Source organism: Lichenostomus cassidix, chromosome 4, assembly GCF_008360975.1.
Source record: "Lichenostomus cassidix isolate B80296 chromosome 4, HeHo_3.0, whole genome shotgun sequence".
Classification (NCBI taxonomy): Eukaryota; Metazoa; Chordata; class Aves; order Passeriformes; family Meliphagidae; genus Lichenostomus; species Lichenostomus cassidix.
The window spans coordinates 8391309-8409907 of NC_139484.1; the positions used below are offsets into that span (position 1 = coordinate 8391309).

Sequence of the window (18599 nt, forward strand, 5' to 3'; positions counted from 1 at the left end):
AAAGGCAAAAGGAGCTGAGAAGTTTGCAAACTGGCTCCTGGCAAGAAGGTGCAGTGCAACAGGCAAGGCTGTGGGATCAACAGGGGTTAAACATCAAGGTGTTTTTGGAAGGCAGATTTTTCCAATATAATCTGCTCCACTTGGAAAGGAATTTATTATCAAAGAGTTAGAATTCTTGTTCCTGTTGCCTGGAATGAAGATAGCTGGATTGCTTTTTAATCTATTGCAGTTATTTGGATGGGGGGTGGGGTAAGATTTCATGCAGGGAAATCCTAGTTGTGTCACCTCTGCTTCTCTGGTAAAGTTTAAAAAGAACCATTCAGAGGCAGAGCGAGCAACGCTGTCTGCCTTTTGCAGGCAGAACTTGATGCCAAAGCAACTTTTTATGCTGTGTCCTTTTGCCAGGTGCTGTAGTTGGAACCACCAATTTCAGGCCTACTGGGGCAGAAGCACAGAACAAAATACTTCACTGTAGTTGTAAAGTGAGTGTTAGAAACTGCTTCACAAGTCTTACAGCTTATTATGTAATATAGAGGAAAGAGGGGGGAAAGGATACTCCAGAAGGACTCAAACAAGCTATCAAACTTTCAAAATACAAGCAGAGAATTTCAGAAGTTTTCATATATCTCAAGGTTTCACTGTGTATATAGCAGGTATTTTTCCCATTGTCCAGGCCCAGACCAAAAAATGAGAGTTTTCAAATGTAAAAACAGAATTCAAACTTCCCAAGACTCATACTGCATTATAACTCAATTGTTTTCTGTTTCCCCTGTTCTTGTTTTCAGTATGGAAAAATTCACTCTTAGGAGCCTTCCAAGTAACAAACAATATCTGCTTTAAACTGCAATGCAAAAATAGTTTATTTTATGCTGGACTGTGGCCATGCGTGTAATTGAGCTCTTTAAAGCAACAAGTCAAGGGGAGTTAATCACCTCTACACTTGCTAACAGGAAACAAAATTTAAAAGACGAAATCTGATGCAGGTGGGTCTTCATCAGACTAATGTTAAATCTCCATGTTCAATTTTCAGTTCCACATTAAACCATCATTTCAAAATGTAGTAGGTTATTTGGGCCTAAATTATATCTCAGCTATGATTAAAATATATTTTCTTACTGAGTATGATATAGTTACTCTTGATTAATTTCACTTAATTTCACTCCCATCAGAGGACAGTTTAACATGGTGTATTTCCTTAGCCCAACAAGTTGACATGAAATTTTCTTTCAATAGGAAGAGAGGAGATCATAAAATCTGACTGTCCAAGATGAACAGATTAATAAAAGGTGTTGTGTTACTCAACTGTCTCCTTTAAATGACAATTCAAAGAGGAGGATGAAGCACTAGGGCAGAGGTGAGGGAAATGGAGCACCTGCTTGCATTATTTACATGCATGTTCCATTCAAGGCTCTCCCAAGCTTTGGCAAAGATCAGTTTTGATTCCCATAGGCTCTGTTATGAATAATGTGATGCAACCTCTCCCTGCCAAAACCAGAAAGAAAATTACACATTAATAGTTTTCTTTATACTTTAGAGTCTTTTATCAGAATTTTTCCAACCACTGAAGCAAAAAATGTAGTCATCCCATCTCCTGGGAATCAAAATGAAAAGGAAATAGACACCTAAGAGTCTTTCCAAGTCCCAAGAGTAAATTAGTTCTTGCTTGCTAAAACACTGGGATAACTAAAAACAGCAGTGGAATGACACCTGGAAACATGAATTCTAGCCCGAAACCTTACTTCTAGTTTAACAAGAAACAGGTAGTATCCATGTTCACAAACCTTGCAGTGAATGTGTTTGTCTCACAATGAAATCTTGTAGCTATGTTGTGTACTAATTTTCAGATACAATCTGAAATCCTTGTCTTTTCATAAAGGAAAACCATCTCAAAAGATTTTTGTCCAAGAAGTCCAGGAAAAAAAAGTTTACTTCTCTTCAGCCAGTTTAGGAAAGTATTTCCAGATTATCTGAGACTGGCTGTAGTAGGAAGAGGTAGGACAAACACCAAAGAAACATGAGAGCTCTCTTCCCAAATTCTTGTCTCTCTGAGTTATCCATAGATTTTTGTGTCTTGCATTTAATGGTGCAGGTCTTTGGCTACAGAGGACCTGTGATATGTACATGCTTTGAGAGCTGGTCATTAATCTATCTTTTAAGAAGTTGAATTGTAGTTACATTCTCTACACAAATTTCTGCTCTGGTATAATTCAGAAATGCTCGATGACAACAACATTGTTTCTGTGTTTTGGAGGAAACTGGCTTCTTTGGCCTGTTTGGGATGTTTCCCCTCACAATAGATCCAAAACTCCTAATCTAGGATGACACCCAGTAACCTAAGTGCTGAGAAATATCGTCCTGTACCTTTCTCTGTTTCTTCCACTACACTTAAGTTTCCAGTCTTGAAGTTGGGTTAAAAAACAAGAAAGCAGGACTAGTTCTAAAATTCTAACCCATTACTCAGTGCCTTGCCTTATAATCCACATTAGGAATTAACTTTTACCTTAAATGGTGAGGAACTGCTTATGCCTCCTATGAGTGTGAACAGTTTTCCTGTCTGGCCTTATAGATAGCTAATAATTATCTATGATCTGTATTTTTAATTTCTTTTCACTAAGAACTTGATATTACTGTTTTTAGTACCTTTGCCACTCAATGTCTGTATTTTCAGTGAGCAAACCCTCTTATCTGGCAGTGTACTGCAAAGTTCCTAATGCAATCAAAACATCTGGATTTTATTAATTTGTCTGGTAGGACAAGAGAATTTTGATGGAAAAAATGAAGAGAATCAGCTTTAATGGATGTTAGCTTGAGCCATGAATTTGAACCTTCCATCATCACATTTAATTCACATTGTCATTTTATACCTCTTTTGAAAATGAAATCCTTTCCATGTGTCTCTGTTCCTTGTTGCTTCTTGAGTCAAGGGAACAAAACTTAAGGGTTGCAATTAAGCAGAAATGTGTTTTTCTACTTCTGTGAGGTTTGTGGATAATGATGTTTAGATTTGCCTTCAAAATTTGCTTATACCTTATGTAACTACTGAATTGTAGGACTATGAAAAAAGGCATGTTATTAGGCAATGATTTGGGAAAATAACGTATGCTGAGGTGCCTGACATTGCCCAGTTTGCAGAAGAGACTTAAAAAAATCGTTATTTGAAGGTATATATTGAAAGAGGTCATCTTCCCTTCATTTGGAAGAGACTAAGTGTCATGATTTCTTAAGTGGCCTGGCTGTGATTTATCTTTTGCTCCATTGAACTAGCTATATATTTGTAAGTGGGATTTTTTCCCCATGTAATTAACAAAAACACCCAAACCCCGTCACCCCTCCCCAAAAAGTAAGTGCTGGTATTTTTCTCTTTTTTTCCCCCTCCTGATTCTCCCAATTGGCTAAAATCATATTCTACAATGAATTGGGTAGTTTATGTAAATTGTTTACAGATGATACAGTTAAACCTACTAGAAAGCTGTTAAAATAGGTATCTTCAGGGTACTAGCTTATGTTGATTTTAATGTGGAAAGAAATCATATATGAACAGAAAATAAAATGCAGAAAAAGGAGGAAGCCTGACCATCTGGGTATTTACAGCAGTAAAATGCTGCCCATAAATTAGAGATCATGATATCCCCTTTCCCTCTGTCTCTTCCTCATTACTAAGGAATGGGTGGAAATGTTTGCATTTTTAAAGAATCCACAGACCTAGGATACTACTGGAGGAAACTTGTAGGTGGAATGAAAGCTTTGCTTTTGTTGCTGGATGAAAAGAAAAACATGTCTTATTTCTTCTCACATTTGGAGAATGTCTTCTGAACTCAGCTGCAGAAATATCTGATTTAAATTAGATTTTAGATAAATCCACTCATAGTAAAACTGTTCAGTATCATAAATTATTATTACAATACAAAAAGAAAATATATGGACATGTGGCAGCAGAAGTGGTCACCAAGACCACACAGAGCTTTAAAGCAATGCAAGACTGAAATAGCTGACCATTACTGAGACTAGAGAGTGCCATTTTTCAACTAAAGTGTTCCAGAGAGACTCAGAAAGCACCAAGCCTGTCAGCCTGATGATATCTATCCAAAACAAAGAGGTGGAAGCTCTAATATGGAACAGTGGACATCTGGATAAATATGACTTATCTGGGAAGACTTAAAAAGGTTTTCATAAAAGGAAGGCTTGCCTCACAAACATAAGGCAGTTCTTTGAGGGGATCAAAAAACACGTGGATAAAGGTGATCTGATTGATCTTGGATTTACAAAAGGCTTTCAACAAATTCCTTCACCAAAGGCTTTTAAGAAAACTAAGCAGCCATACCATAACATAGCTTAGAAGTATAAGGTGATGCACATTGGGGGAAAAAACATTAATTCACATATAGAACTGTGTGCTTTGAACTAAGCAGCATCGGACAGGATTTTAAGATTTTGAAAGATAATTCCAGGAACACATTAACTCAGCAGTGTCTGAAAAAGCAATTTAGGTGTTAGCAGTGTTTGGGTTAACAACTAGAGAACAGAATAGATATCATCATGTTGTTGCACAAATCCCAACTTTGTCTGCTGCCTGAAGGCTGTGTGGTGTTGCAGACCCTCATTTCAAATAGGGCTTAGAACAATAGAGGATGTAGAGAAAGAAAATGAGGAGAATGAAAGGTGTGAGATAGCTTTTCTATAAAGGAGATGGCTAATTATTCTATTTTCTATTTGAAATAACGTGTGTATGTAAAAGCTCTGTAAAGTAGGTCTCTGTGAAGTGTGCCTGGGGATTTCTTGGTCACAGTTTCCCCAGATCCATGAACCAGGGGACATCAAAAGAATCTGTAGGATCCAGATATAAGGCAGAGAAGGTGATTTTTTATGTCACTATTTAGTTAGGGATGACTTCTTGCACTAAGCTATAGATACTATGAATTATGTGGGCTCAAGAAGAAACAACATGCAAAAGTTCATTGAAGAAAAATTCCTGTTACAAAGTACAGAGCTGCCACATCCAGCTGAGGAAGTCTTTAAATGAAGGCTGCCTGAGGAAAGAAATGCACCATTTTCCACGTTCCATTTTCCATCTGGTATCAAAAGCAACATTTCAGGATAGATGGTCTCACTTTGACTATTCTACAAGTATGGCTATTCCTAGCTTATCACAGCTCATCAAGGCTAATGTGCTGGGTTTTTTCATAGGGAGTTCTTAAGGGAGATGAGCAAGGGGAGGTTTGAGCTGGAAATCTTTTAAAGCAAATCTCATCATACAAGATCAGATTGAAACCAAAGCTTTCCCTGTATTTGGGCACAGATTAATGTTGGGTGAGTTCTGCCGTTTGTCATTTGCCCAGTTTATAAGATTTTTTGTGACATAAAAGTTTTATCACTTGTTGCCTAGAACTGCATCTTTTTGTTTTAGTAAAATGACGGAGATGGTAGCAGTGGTTAAGTGGCTGTAGTTGCCAATAGCTTGAAACTTTTCAGTGTATTTTGAAAATAATCTCAGAATTTATGCAATTTATGTAAATTCTAGAAATTACAGAGACCAGAAACTCATAAACTCTAAGGCTGACTCCATTTTTATCTTGCAGTTTGTGACCAGCATTTAGAAATCCCAAAGGATGCCAGATAGTTCAAAAAGATGAGTTGTATTAAAAAGCCAAACATGCTGCAGCATAAGAATTTAAGAAATTCATATAAGGCAACTGGGAATTGTTAAGGCCTATAGAATCTTCTTTGTGAGATTAAGACATAGGAAGTTTTGGGTCTCCCCATCATGGGAATAGTTTAGTTACAGACTTCAAATGGTTTCCTTATTGTAGAGCAAAGAAGAAATTATCCCTTAGAGGAAAGCAGCAATTTATTTGGAATTGTTGTTATAGAAGTTCCTCAACAAGCTGACTAGATAAAAGTTACTTCTCCTGTATTTTTTTTTCAGTCAGGATCACAGATCTTGTCAGTTCAAGCAAAGAGTCCTGTATGACTTTAGATGTACCAGGTTTAAATATCCCCAAAGCTTTGTCATACACCAAAATCAAACAGATCCTGGTATTCTGACTGGTCATTTTTTTCAGCTGAGAAATGCCTAATCAAGGTTACTCTGTTCTAATAAGTTACACGGTCCAGATATATGGTCAAAGGCGACAGAAGCATCTGTATCTAATACAAATTTCCATCGCATGTATCACCACCCAAATGCAGGTGTGATTCTCTTTAATTTGTTTTCTGCAATAAGTATATGAAGGAGTTCAGATTTGATTATTCCTTTTTTACCAAAATGATAAGAGGCTAATACAAGTTCAAAACACCCTAAAAGTAATTAAGCATTTCATCACAAATTTTTGTAACATTTGAATGGCTGTTAATTTCATGATACGTTCTCCTAAAATAAATGTTTAATTTTTTTATCTAACAGAGTGTCATAGCGTTTGTTGCAGCTATATACTGAAGAATGTTACTGTCATGAAATTATTTATAAAAACTTGCATCATTAGGTAAAAGGGAGAGAATTTTGACTAAACAAGATTCTGCCTAGGGAAAGACTAAAAATGTGTCTGCTACAGCAACACATCAGCACTGCAGAAGATAATAAGCAGTTAGCCACCTTGAACTATTTCAAATGAGGTATCTGTACTCAAAGGTTGCCCAGCAAAGTCCCTTTAAAGGCCATCCCCTTCCGTAGTATGGTTTCTTGGATAATGTTTTCCTTAAGTATTTAATTATATGGCAACCTGTGTCTGTTTTGCTTCTCCAGGGCTGTTGACTTCTTGTCAATAAAGCAAGCACTCTTCCTCCTACTAAATCCTGTTATTGAGACAGTGACATTTTCCTCTGTGTGATTAGGGAACTTGTCTCCACCCAGGCTTTGTGTTATCTTAGTGTCTTAGAGGACTAATGAAGGGGTCAAGCTCCTAAAAGGCTGTCTACTTTTTCCAGCCACAATATTTCAGTTTACCAGAAGATCCTGTCTCTACCTTAATATTTTGCCTTTGAAGCATCACTCCAGGGGTCTCTTAATTGACAGATGCACTGGAGAGGTTTAAAGCCTCAGTGGTTACCTGCTACTTAGATACAAAGTCATGTAATTTAAATGAGTGTTTCCAGTTTTCCCAAAATCTCTAACAGCTTAGAACCAACCAAGTGGAAACACTTCGTACAGGGACCACGGTGAATTTATGCCATGAGAATCTGATGGCCCCAGTATTCTGGGTCTCAAAGAAAGAGGTGTTTCTTTTTCGAAACTCTTCTTTTAGCAGTTCAGACATTAAAGATAGCTCACCTGGTGAACACTCTCCTTTAGAACCAGCTTAGTTCAAAATGCAATGTGATTTAAGCCAGGCTACCTGACTTTGGGCTGAGGTAAGTAGGAGCTTATGCTGTCAGTTGTTAACACACAGCTAGAGGAATACTCATCCCTTGTTGAAGAACAGTCACCTCTTAAAACACCCCAATGAACTTTTTTTTGTTGTGCTTATAGTAATGTTCCCTTTTACTGACACATGCAAATCATCCAGCGATAGGATCCGTAAAGAGATCTGACACTTCATTTCACTAATCCTCTTCCCCTCTCTAGGAAGGAAGGCAACAGGCTGCATAGGAAGAGGTATTATTTGGGTCCAGTAATAATTCAGGTCATTACTAAATAGCAGTGCACATTAAACTACACTGAGGTCAGAGAGAGCTAGAAAAAGAAGCAATTCCAAGACAGGGAAATTATGAAGATTTTCTCCTTTTTTTTCCTTTTTCTTACACGCCTGCAGTGCTGCAGAAACGACATGCAGAATAGAGATGAAAATCTTTTAGCCAGTTCAATCTAAGTGCATCAGTTATTCAAAGGATGTATGTGATATTTCACTTGGGATTGTGCTTGCTTTGGAGTAAAAATGCAAGAAATGGGTAAATTAGAGTTTAAAACGTCTGGCACCATTCACTAAAGTAAACTTGCTTTCCAAATTGTCACAGGGAAATGTACTCTTCTTTTTGCTGTTGTTTTGATTTAGCTGTCAGAAGAGTCATGTTTAATTGCAGCCTTCTCTGCCTCATGGCCGAGTCTCTTTGTGTGCACTCCCTCAAGTTCACTCACTTTACTGTGAAGGTGGGCTGAGCGTCGGAATCTGACGAAAGAGTGGGCTGTGCCCTCGGTCCGAGGGAGCTCTTACATTCCCCGCAATGACTACATTTGCTCGTGCAGTACACAGAGGCAGCAACAGTGTGGTGCTCTGGGTCTCCCGCTCTGCCTGGCAGACGAATCTGCAGCTCGCTGAACGCCTGCAAACCCAGTTTTTCATGTTCTCCTGTATGTGAATGCTGCCCAACTGCACCAGGAAAATGGGCACAGGGGATTATCTCTGCATTGCTATGAGCGGAGGGGCACCGTGGGGCTTCAGACTGCAAGGGGGCAAGGAGCAGAAGCAGCCTTTGCAAATCGCCAAGGTAGGAGCATGACAGAAAGATGGTATTAGGGTTTTGTGTACATGGGTGACAGGACCACTTTGTTTCAATTCATCCTGCTTCCAGGGAAATGGTTGGTGTGGATGTTCTTGTGATACTTGCTTGAATTCGCTAACGTATTTTGCAGAGATTCTACAGGTGCTGATTCTGTTGGTTTCAATAAATGGGAATTATTTCTTTTTGGTAGCTTGCAAGTGTTGCAAAAGTTTTGTTAAATGCTGAATGTTTGACTTGTGATATGATGTGTGCCTTTCAGCTCCTGTTTGCTTCGCTGTCTGGTTGAGAGTGCACCCGGCACACTGCAAAACTCAATCTCATATTAGGAAATGCTGCTTCAGTCATCTATTTATGATAGTTTTTCTACTCTGGTCATAGAATAAATACAGTTTTATCATGAGAAAATGTTCTTACTATTTTGGGAATCCTGGAAAGCATTACACTGACTTATCTCTGGTTTTGGAAAGTTATCCAGTCTTAGAAGCAGCTTTCATAGATGCCAAATGTTCCCTCTTATATTTCATGAGCAACAATGAAAATTACTCGACACTTTATAAATTATCTGCACGTATAGAAAGAGGGCAAAACAGACTGTAGAAGCTGACAACAAATTAAAAATAAGAACTGGTAGCCCCCCCTTGCAAAAATAATATTTCAAAAGTAGTTTTGTTAAAAATCAGTGCTCACTCCAGTGCAACAGCTTCTCCACTGGTACAACAATGAAGATTTGTCACGGTTATTAAGGCTTATGTAACTGTATGGAGCTGCATTCTGTTCTCCTAGACAAGAGAGACAAATTTTGTCCAGAGCTCTGAGCTCAGCAAAATACCGCAGGCTGAAACGGTACAGGGACTGATCATCATCATGAACTCTGCCTTGTTAAATTGTGGGACAGGGTTTAAAATGCATCTTATCTCCTTTTTGTAGCTTGGTAATACAGTACATCGAGTGTTAAGGTTTTTGGTTTTACTTTGATATAGCATTTTAGATCAGTGGTTTAGTATTTAAGCAGTAACTTTCTCAAGCTGTCAATGCACTTATTAATTAGTTAACTTTAATTTACTGGATCTGTTAACTTTTTCACAAACAGCAGAAACAATAAATCTACCTCATTTCATAAAAGAAGGTCCTTTTAGCTCCTCTGCCAAAAAAAGAACATCTTTCACTATTCTTTTCAGTTATTTCCAGCCCATAATATTAACCTTATCCAGTAACAGAACTATGATTTATTAAGGGTCTGAATTTTTTTTCATTACTCTTTTCAGTTTGCTTTTCTATTTCGCAAAACTTGAACGTGTTCACTTTTTTTCTGCTGTGGGGCAACTGTTGCTGTGCAAGTAAAGCCTCTGATATCAGACGGCAGTGGAGTCCTGCCATCTAGCGAAACCTTGTAGCTAGAACTTAAAAAATCCCGAGTAGAGGTAGGAGGCAAGTAGCCTCGATTACATAAAACCAAAAGTAAAAAGCACAGCAGTTTGAACACAAGATTCTGACTAAACTTTAGTTTTCCTGCTAATGGCTTACTCAAGTGTAGGGGTCTTTTTTGATATTCACGTTCTAGAGTGAGGCACTTAAATCTCAGTTCTGTTTTAGCACTAAAGATTGGGACTTGAAAATGAGATACACATCTGTGCCTTACTTCTAATGGGAAAAAACACAGGAAAATGTCTCCAAATTTAGAAAAATAAGAATGTATATATTTTTAGAAAAAAACCCACAGGTACAAGTTTGTTTTCCTGTAAATGAAAGGGAAGGCTCCAGAGGGGTTGCTTACCTTCATTAGAGCAGAGGGAAAGGCATTCAGGCTCTGGTCATGAGTAGAGAAGTGATTGTGATATAGATCTAAAGGTGAGAGGAATATGAAATGGAAAAAAATGATATAATCCATTAAAATATGTCAGGACACAAAAGTCCCACATTCACACTTAAATTCTCTTTGGCAAAGGAAACATATTGTTTTTCAAAGCTGATGGACTAAATCACTGCAGCTCACTGCCAGAAGCAGCTTTTACCAGCTTGTTTTATGCCTTTTAAAATAGTTGCATTACATTTATAAAGAATATGTAAACCACCCCCCACACTTTCTAGCTCCTATAGCATATATTCCAGTAGCATTCCCACTAAAATCCATGAAAGTTTTGCCTGTAGTGTAAATTACTATCTTCCATTACCATGCAAAATGTTAAGGGAGAGATAAAGACAAACCTTTTACCAAAAATATCTCAGTACTTTTCCACAAGTACTTCTGCAGTTAAAATAGGCAATTTTCATCGGCAAATAATTTTACAGCCAATAAATTAGGTTCAAGACTTTTCAGTAATTTGTTAGTGTGAGATTGCAACAAATGGATTTTTCTAAAGTATGAGAATGTATCATTCTGCTTGTCCATTTTAAATCCTTATTCAAAACATAAGTTTGACTCATTTTCTGTGGAGGCATAAATGTTTAACAACTCTCCTCCTCTAAACCATGGCTCTGTACACCAACTTACTTCATGAAGGTCTATAATGTTGCAAATACTTAATAAAAACTTATTTTCAGTTAAAAAGAATTGGTATATTCTATATACTGTCGCAATATAACACAAGGGCTTTAAAAGAAAGTATTTTAAATGCTATGTCACAGGACATACTGTGTGAAGAAGGTTATCTAATAAATGGATGTTATTTTTAAAAAAACAGTTTAATCAGTAGTCCAAAGCTACTGAAAACAGTGGTTGTGTGAATCCCTTTACTAAGGTATGTCAGTACCGTGCTGTAGGACAGCTTTCCCAAAGCAGGAGATAGTTAGGAAATCTCAGTGTAGTAGTGACCCCAGAAGGATAAGAATTCAAGATATATAAAAGCAAAACAACACATGATGTCCTTTCTGTTTTACCATGAGATGTACAAAAGAATATTTTTTAATTAATGTCATTGTGGTTTTTTTCTTAAAAATTTCCTTGCAGTTTTTAATTTAAAATGTATATAAAATAATGGCTGATTTTCTGAACTAGCATTTGAAATAATGTCCTGTTTTTTTCTATTAATACTTAACAATACTGGCTATAAAGCTATACAATGAAGTTATATCTTTTAAGAAGCATCTCTTTTGCAACAGGTAATTTCATGGAATTGTTCTGTGGATGATATAGATTTATAATTCAGCTGCAATGTGACTCTGTTAAACTATCTTTGCAAGAGAGTTACATTATTCTCAGCATATTTGTTACCTGCACCAAACACTAATTTGATGACCTCATTGTTTGCAACTGTCAAAGTCTTGGTAATTTAAGTTTGGGAACTTTAACAAACAGTTCTAGTATTTAAGTACTTAAATTATAAGCACTTAAAGGAAATTCAGATTAATATCCTAAAAGTGAAAATGAACAGATGCTTCCAAGGAGACTTCTGCTACTGCTTCCCAAATAGTTGTTTTACCTTTGACTTAGTAATGACATGTGACAACTGGCCGCCTGGTCATTTTAGACTTGTGCCCTTGTCCATTAACATGCTCAGATTTCAAGTCTCAGTTTCATCATTTTGGATTCATTGGAACCTGAAACAGAAAATGAAACTCAAAGGCTTGGGAACAACCTGAACCAACAGTGTGAAAAGTGATGTCTGAATATGATTACTTACTACTGGATATAAACAGAGGTGAGCTGTGTTGTGGTAGTTTGACTTTTTCTCTGCATTTATCCAAAATACTTGACACATACAGAACAACCCCAAGAGGTTTTCATCAAGCTAACCTCTACATTTAGTCTAGCAGAAAAAAAAAAAAAGAAGTGAGACATGTTAGCACAGTTATGCTTAGGATCCTGACGTAAAGCAAAACATGTCACCATCACATATATATGTGTGTGTGTAACATATATTTTAGCAATCAGTTTAGTTGGTCTATCCACAAACAGCATCACAGCTTCTGGGTTTAAGGAAACCTTTCTAGGTTTTCATCATGCTCTTACATTGTCAGCACTGGCAAATGCTCACACTTGCAGGCAGGTAAATTAGGTCAGTAAAAGCAGAACCTTCCTCTCCAGAACTGTTTGGAATTGCAGTTCTCAGCGTGCTGGGTGAAGGATCAGCACTGAGCTAACATGACCCTGCTGATACTACCTTGTTTGTATCAGTAGACATTTGAATCAGGATTTGAACACAGCTTTATGCAATAGCAATCAGCAGATCAAGCCATGTTTAAAATATGCTAGTTGAACTTTGACAGCAAAGAGGGGAGTTTAGAGTCAACCTACATGATTTTAAACTCAACTTGCCTTACTTGGCCTGGATTTAAAACTGTTTGTTTAAATTTGCTTGCTAATACATTTCCAAACATAGTTTGTTTTTGCAGCCCAGACAGACTCTTATTCTCAAATTCACCCTTCAGACCATCTGACACAGCTGGTATTTCCTGATATTCAGAAAACCCTGTAAGGCATATTTACATATTCTTTCACACAAAGAGGCATGTGGAAAATCATGGGTTTATCTATATTTTCTGGAGACAACTTTGACTGTGTTACAAGCCTTGACCCAGTTTAATAACCAATACATTTTTGCATGTGTTTAGATGACATAATTCAGCTTTTATTTAAGTAAATTACAAAACTTCCATTGACAGACTGGAAGAAGCTAGGCTTTATAGACCTTAAGTTAATTTATTTTGCAAAACAGAGGAACAAAGTACGGTTCCTCAAATCTAGCTAAAATAGATCACTTCTAAATAACTCTGTTCTGAAAAATCTGCCAGTGTTACTTAGAAAAATAATGAAGAAAGAAATCTCATACACCTTAACACCAAAGGTTTACATGCTCTTCTAAAGGTTAGGGCTCTGTGTTCCCTACTTTTAAACTTTTGCATTCCAGCTATTGTGCCAGTGGAAATGTTTAGCACTGGAGTCCCATCTAGTTGTTTAAAAGCTGCAGGCTGAACTAGCACGTGAGTGAATATCCTGTTTTGGATATATAGAACTACATACCAAGCTGGTTTTGGCATGCTTTCCTACAGTATTTAGGCAAATACAAGCATGTTTTGGATACATGGTGTTATTCATTTGTGCTTATTTCCAACTGATGCTTTTCCAACTCTCACGCCAGGCGAGTTTTCAATGGAATAGAATGAACACCATAATTCACACTGATTTAAACTAAACAAACTAAAAAAACCAAACAGTGTATTCCTACTAAATTAGATTAACTGCTTTGTATAGGGCTTTGCTTCATTTTTTAGTTTCTTTGCTGGAAACATTTAAAATACACTGCAAGACATTATTACTTATTGTTCAGTATTTTCTGCCATTGCATTCTTATTGTGACTGTGAATGTAATAGTAAGACTTGTGGCCAAGTTCACATTAAAATATCACAACAGGAAATGTCATTTACAGAGTCCTCTAGGATTGTGTCAGATTGTTTGAGAGGACGCAGCTAACAATTTATGCAGATCATGGAAGGGTTTGCAGAACTCAGTGCTCTTCCTACATGCAGCAGAAATATTTAGAGTAGAAATTACTTTAAGGGACCATATTTCATAAATTAAATGCTTAGCACTCTATAAAATGAGATGGATTAGCAGAAATAGCTTCAGCTTTAAGAGGAATAATTCCATGCATGGAATTAGCTATGGACAAAAATGATAACATTTAGATTGCAACCAGTACTTATGAGCACTGCTCATTGGCTGGAACAAAACTGGCAGTAAAAAACCCCCTGGATATCAGCTTGAAGGTTTTAAATTTCAAACCTAATGTACACAAGTTACACAATGGATTTCTTTTTCTGTTTCTTTTTCTGTAATTTCTCCCATCTGTACCATTTCATTAGAATCTGTAGTTCATAGTCAGTATGAATGTTAGGATGAGACTAATACACATTTAGACTAGAACACTTCAGTGTGCACCAAAATTGAAGTGCTATGTTTTTGTTACCTGCCAGTACAACCTGGTGTTGAGCATGAAGGCCAAAAATCTTCAAAACACCTCAGCACTTTGCTCTCAATGGGGTGCTAAGAGCAGTGAAGAAGTGGCTGCCTTATTTGTTGCCTATGTGAAAGGGAAATTCTAACAAAAATGTGGCTCTGAGCTTGCCAGAGACAACAGGCTTAGCCCCTGAGCTCTCTGTCATATGCTGCAGTCCTGGGCACAGCACCTACTGTCCCTCTCTTGCTTAGCAGGGAAACTCTGTCTGCAAGTTGTCTTTCTACTTTGTACAAATATATTCTGAATCCTTTAAGTTTCCTTCTTTGTTTTACATCTCCTTCCTACATCTGGGACTGGGCATTGAATGCATGGGTAACATTTTGTTTCAAAAGAGTTATGTCATCCTGGACTGAGTAGCTGTGGAATCATTATTTTATAAACTTGCCTTTTTGTAAGTATATTTGAGAAATATGGTTCTATTTAGGAAACTGGATGCTTTGGGTTTTGTAAGCATGTTTTATATTACAGTTCATCAGCAGATGAACTGGTGATGGGTCAAAACTATGAAGAAAGTAGGTAAGCTCTGGTGTTCTATACTGCTGGTTTCATAGCATAAACATGCCACGGATGGCGTAAATTGCTGCAATATTGGATTTCCAGAAAGTTTTAAAAAAAATGATCATCTAAGATACCATATGTCCATTGTGGCACTTCACAGTAACAGAAAGAAAAGCAAACAGAATGACAGGGGAACACAATTTAATATGACTAAATCTGCCCTTCCTAGTACTCTCTGCCTAATACAGGAATATCAGGAACTGGTTGTTTTCTGAAGGCAAAGGTGGCAAAGCTGAATCTCTGTTTTAAAACCAGGCAGTTGAAATTGTGCTAAAGGAAGCCTTAACAAAGGAGATCCATCTTTTCCCATGAACTCATTGGGAGCTTTGCCATTGACTTCAAAGGGCAAAGGAATGGGTCGTAGTATGTATAATATAGTGCAGTTATTTAATTAGAAGCAGATATCATGAATAAAAATCCTCATTGGGAATGGTGTAGCAGATTTTGCTATGGATCTACTTAGTACAGATTTCTATGTCTAGCAGAAGTCATTCCCTTCTAAGGAACCAAAAAACCTTAGACTTTGGGGTATTGTGATAACACTGTTATATAATGGAACTTTTATTCAAATAAACTTTTATTTTGGTAATGGTACATTTCATTTCCAATCTATCTTGGAAGTCTTTGTGAGGACAAAGATAGTCACTTGAGCTGAAGACATTTCAGTCTTCTTATTTATAAGAGAAAGGAATGATTGTTAATAGTGCATACTAGACTGACATTACTAGAAACTAGAGGCCATTTTTTAAAGGACTGATAATATATTGGTGTAAGCTAAGGAAAATATTTAGACTGTGGACATATCCCTCAGTTGCAAATGTATACTGGTTGAAGGCACTCCTTGTAACTGCCCTCTTGCTTTCTTCAACTCTGCAAATTGACAGACCTGTGTCGGCTGAATGGTATTTCCAAAACTGAGATAACAGGGCTTTGCTAAGTCACGTCATTTTACCTGACAGCTCAGGCAACAGTCCTACAAGCAGTTTATCTGTCAGACTTGAAGTGTAGAGACCCCCCCAGGCTAGGAAAGGAAGGAGGAAAGGGAGAGGAGTGCCAGACAGCTGTGGGTGATACCTTTTCAGCAGGCGCAGCTGTGGCTGGACAATTCAGCAGCTCCTCGGTGCACTCATCTTGTAGATGTATCTCCAGCAGTTTAACTGGCATCCCTTTGGAAAGGCTCTAAGGACCCATCTTTTCATCTGCAAGGAAAGCATCTCTATGGAGAATTGTGCAACAGTAATTGTTATGGTTGTCTCCACCTGTGTAATAGAAGGTGTTTCCAAGATGTGCTGCTATCAAGGGAATCACATCATGACTTCTATTAGCTTTATTCATCCACCACCACTGAAACAGTCATCTCTCTATTTATCTCTCTTAATCCTTGTCTTCTCTGCCAGGAATTCCTGTTCTGCTTTCTTTTATCCTTCTCTCTGTAGTACTTTTATTTAAATATACAAATACAGCTACTTAAACATCTGTTTCAGTGAATTCACTGAAAATTGTGGGCAAAAATGCCTCCAATTTCAAACCTTGTTACTTGGTTAGAACAGTACCCATCACTTCCATTTGACTTCCTTTGGACTGAAAGAAACACAGGAAACTTTCTGCTTTCATGAACTCTCTCAGCACACAAATCTCTGAACTACTAGAGCTTAACAGATGTGGCTGGAATAGAGTGATCAGCATTTTGTTCCACAAATTACATTTTCCTATTTTGCAGAGATCACTTCAAAGGCCAGCTGCCATAAGCCACGGATTTAATTACAGAGGATGCATATGGAAGTAATCTGAAAGGGATAAATAGCTTTCTATATTATCATATATTCATAATGACCTTTCTGCATGCTGAAACAATACTTGCAGGATGGATAGTGCAAGACTTGCTTGCAAAATCTTTCAGATTAGGAATAACTATCATTAAGCATGGCTGTTTCAAGCAAATTCCACCATGTGATACTATTTAATGCTTAAGATCCTTATGAAGGAGCAGCTGTTTGACATCCTGCTTAGAAAAAGAGGAAAAAGAGACCAAAGTTTCAGAATAGCTGGCTTACCAAAAAAAAAAAAGGATACCTAGGAAATTAGAAGTTCTTCACCTACATTGTCAGTCAGTAGAATAAGTATATTATACTGATCAATATAAAAGAAGCCATTCACAAATGTGGAGAGTTTCGTTACAAGAATGCATCCTAAGATTACATAATTGGCCTTGGAAACAAAATTTTAGTATTAAAGTTATTATCTCACGGTATCCATACTTTTAGTCAAAGTCAGTCTTTAGATAAATTGTGCATTTTTGGGGGGTATCTAAGGGAATGTACTTGGTATTTGAAAATCACAACTAGGACACTCTTTCCTTTTGAGCCTCCCAGTCTCTTTGGTAAGTGAATTAGTGGTGTGCCTTTATGTCCAGTCTAAATAATCACCTTTTCATGATACTGACATTATTGATTATCACTAGATGGTGCTCTTCACAACCCCAAAAATCATAGGTAAGTGAATGTGAAGACAGTTATACCTTGGAGAAATTTTGGTTGAAAGTTTTAATGTTTCCTTACTGCAGGTGAAAGTATCATTCAGCTCAGTTCCCCTCAGACCACATAAATTTTAAAGTGTAGAATCAATGCCCCCAGGAAAATTTGTATATAAATCAAGTCAAGAATCACATAATATCAAATAAATCAAAATCATAATATCAAAATACGAGTTTAAAATCTTCTTTTCACTTCTACTTATTATTCTCTGCATAGAAATACAATGTAATCCCCTTAAGGAGGGCTCCATAAATTTGTACTAGGGTTTGATTTGGAATTTCATAACATCATAGTCAGGACAAATTTGGATCGTAAAAAAACCCAACTAAAATGTATTTCAGTAGTTTTTCAGAATAAAGAGGCAACTGTAATCCTTTAAAGAGAAAACAAAAATATTTCTGCATCTATTTGATGCATATTATGAACACTAAATAGTAATATTCCACACAACTATTGAATACATGCAGTGAAATAATTCTTTAAAAAGAGTATAAAAATATTATCTCAACCCTCCGTTTCTTCCCGCCCAATATGACAACAGCCTGAGCAGACAGGGCTGGGAGCCCTGGAGGTGTAAGAACTCTCCCAGCTCTTGTATCCAATTGAAATCAAATTTTGAGCTATGTTAAAATGGTGCTTTTAACAAATTCCTCATTATTCTTTCTCTGCCCTCACTTTTAGTCACAAATTCAGTCTGTTACACTAGATCTTAATTTTATTTATCTGATGAAGAATAGACTCCCATGAAGGACACCAAATCGAAGACTGCATCATTGACCAGTTATGGTGTTGGAAATCTACCTGAGTTTTTCAGCTTAAGACTATTTTTACTCAAATAGTTTTAAATTAACTGATCAGTACAGATCCCCAGGATAATGTTACCAAATATTTCTGATTTCATGGCACAGTTTGTGACTACAAGAAAGGGTTTGACTTTAAAACCTCTTGTCATTCTAGTTTCAGTATTCTTCCTCTATATTTACAGGAACAGTAAGAAACAATCCAATGAATCTAAATGTAGTGAGAGGACCATGAATGCCCCTTTTTCTGCACTGGCAAGAACCATACAAAGGCTACAATAATTAAGCCTGAGGAGGTGTTTATGGTTGTGGCCTG

At 37.1% G+C, this 18599-nt stretch overlaps 1 protein-coding gene across 2 annotated transcripts in view; it reads left to right on the forward strand.

Moving 5' to 3' along the window:
* The first annotated feature begins 8157 nt into the window (after positions 1-8157).
* Positions 8158-18599, forward strand: part of SYNPO2 (synaptopodin 2) — a 79403-nt gene continuing 68961 nt past the window's right edge. Inside the window, exon 1 of one of the 2 annotated variants that reach the window (XM_085057776.1) lies at positions 8158-8418. In XM_085057776.1, the coding sequence (XP_084913902.1) occupies positions 8290-8418 (129 nt within the window). In that variant the 5' untranslated portion in view covers positions 8158-8289. The remainder of the gene's footprint in view (positions 8419-18599) is intronic. The other variant, XM_085057777.1, reaches the window with a different exon arrangement.